We start from the raw sequence: 2,248 nt of genomic DNA on the forward strand, positions 1-2,248 counted from the left end.
GCCTGCTGCGGCGACGCCCCAACGGCACGCTGCGGTGGCCAACAGCGGAGGCGTTGCGTGCCGCCGTAAGGTGGTTGCCCACTGCGGGGAGCAATGGCCACAGAAGCGATCGCGCGCCGCAGCGGGGGCAATTGCGTGGCCGCAGCGAGGTGGCTGCATGCCCCGAGCCCACGTGTGGTGTGTTACCCACCCGCAGGTGAACGGCGTGCTGACGCTGCTCCCGGTGAGCCTGGAGGACGGCAAGGTGCGGGTCTTCCAGAGCGGGCTCAGCGCCGTGCTGGAGACGGATTTTGGGCTGCGGGTGACGTACGATTGGACGTGGCATCTGCTCATCGACCTCCCCAGCAGCTACTACAAACACACCTGCGGCCTCTGCCGGGGCTTCCACCACCACACCTCAAGCCCGAAGATGATGTCCCCCAGAGCGGCGACGACGGCGATACCGTGGCCGCCGTGGTGGCCTGGGCGGAAGGTTGGAAAGTCCCCGAAGACGACGATCCGTTTTGTTGGGATTATTGCGAAGGCAACTGCCCTGTGTGCGAGGAGGAGAAAAAAGAGCTCTACGGGGGCAACCAGTACTGCGGGCTCATCAAAAAAACCTTCCAGGGACCCTTCAAGGCTTGCCACGAGGTGGTCAAGCCACAGGATTTCTACCGCAACTGCCTCTACGACGTCTGCATGAGCGACGGGGCGAAGAAGATCCTCTGCCAGGTGCTGGAGTCGTACGCGTCCACCTGCAAGAAGCACGGGGCCGTGGTGCACGACTGGAGGACGCCGTCGGGTTGCCGTAAGCCACGGGTTTTCCCCCGCGGTGGGACGTGGCGCCGGGGCGGTTTTTGCAAAGAAAGGGGAAAGTCTAGCGTGGGGCGATGCGTGCGGAGCGCTCGGCGGTATTGGCGCAGGGGAATAAGCAGCTCCGGGACGTCGCGTTTGCAGGGAGTAGTGTCCATCCCCGGCACACTGCATGCAGCGCGCTCGGTGCATTCACAGAGTACAATATCCCATCCTTGGGGTGTTGCATGCAACGTGCTCAACGCATTCATGGGTGCAATATCCCACCCCCGGGACCTTGCACGCAACGTGCTCAACGCATTTCTCATGGTGCAACATCCATTCCTGGGACATTCCAGGCAGAGCGCTCAGTGTATTTGCACGGTGCAAGATCCATCCCCAGGATGCTGCATGCAGCGTGCTCAACGCATTTCGCGTGGTGCGACATCCATTCCTGGGACATTCCATGCAGAGCGCTCAGTGTATTTGCACGGTGCAAGATCCATCCCCAGGATGCTGCATGCAGCGTGCTCAACGCATTTCGCGTGGTGCGACATCCATTCCTGGGACATTCCATGCAGAGCGCTCAGTGTATTTGCACGGTGCAAGATCCATCCCCAGGATGCTGCATGCAGCGTGCTCAACGCATTTCGCGTGGTGCGACATCCATTCCTGGGACATTCCACGCAGAGCGCTCAGTGCATTCACACGGTGCGATATCCATCCCCGGGACGTTGCATGTAAAGCTCTTGGTTCATGAAGGCAGTGCAAGATCCATCCCCGGGATGTTGCATGCAGAGCGCTCGGTGCATTCACAGCGTGCAATATCCCACCCCCAGGACCTTGCACGCAACGTGCTCAACGCATTTCGCGTGGTGCGACATCCATTCCTGGGACATTCCATGCAGAGCGCTCAATGCATTGGCACGGTGCGATATCCATCCCCGGGACGTTGCATGTAAAGCTCTTGGTTCATGAAGGCAGTGCAAGATCCATCCCCGGGATGTTGCATGCAGAGCGCTCGGTGCATTCACAGGGTGCAATATCCCCCTCCCAGGACCTTGCACGCAACGTGCTCAACGCATTTCGCGTGGTGCGACATCCATTCCTGGGACATTCCATGCAGAGCGCTCAGTGCATTCGCATGGTGCAAGATCCATCCCTGGGACGTTGCATGCAGAGCGCTCGGCGCATTCACAGCGTGCAATATCCCACCCCCGGGACCTTGCACGCAACGTGCTCAACACATTTCGCGTGGTGCAAGATCCACGCCCGGCACGTTGCATGCAAAGGGCTCGGTGCCTTCGCACGCCGCGCTATCCATCCCGGGGACGTTGCACGCAAAGCGCTCGTCGCATGACCGCTTCGCCGCCGCGTCCTCCCCCTCTAATTTCCCCCCTCCTCTCCCACCCCACAGCCTTACCCTGTCCCGCGAACAGCCACTACGAAGCCTGTGGCAACGCCTGCCCGGCCACCT

At 60.9% G+C, this 2,248-nt stretch overlaps 1 protein-coding gene across 1 annotated transcript in view; it reads left to right on the plus strand.

The window, feature by feature from the left end:
• Positions 1–2,248, plus strand: part of LOC104289681 (IgGFc-binding protein-like) — a 26,399-nt gene that overhangs the window by 18,125 nt on the left and 6,026 nt on the right. Inside the window, exons 13-14 of the mRNA XM_009888668.1 lie at positions 197–472; positions 547–776. Coding sequence (XP_009886970.1) covers positions 197–472; positions 547–776 — 506 coding nt within the window. The remainder of the gene's footprint in view (positions 1–196; positions 473–546; positions 777–2,248) is intronic.

The sequence above is a fragment of the Charadrius vociferus genome, unplaced genomic scaffold (genome assembly GCF_000708025.1).
Source record: "Charadrius vociferus isolate BGI_N301 unplaced genomic scaffold, ASM70802v2 scaffold497, whole genome shotgun sequence".
Classification (NCBI taxonomy): domain Eukaryota; kingdom Metazoa; phylum Chordata; class Aves; order Charadriiformes; family Charadriidae; genus Charadrius; species Charadrius vociferus.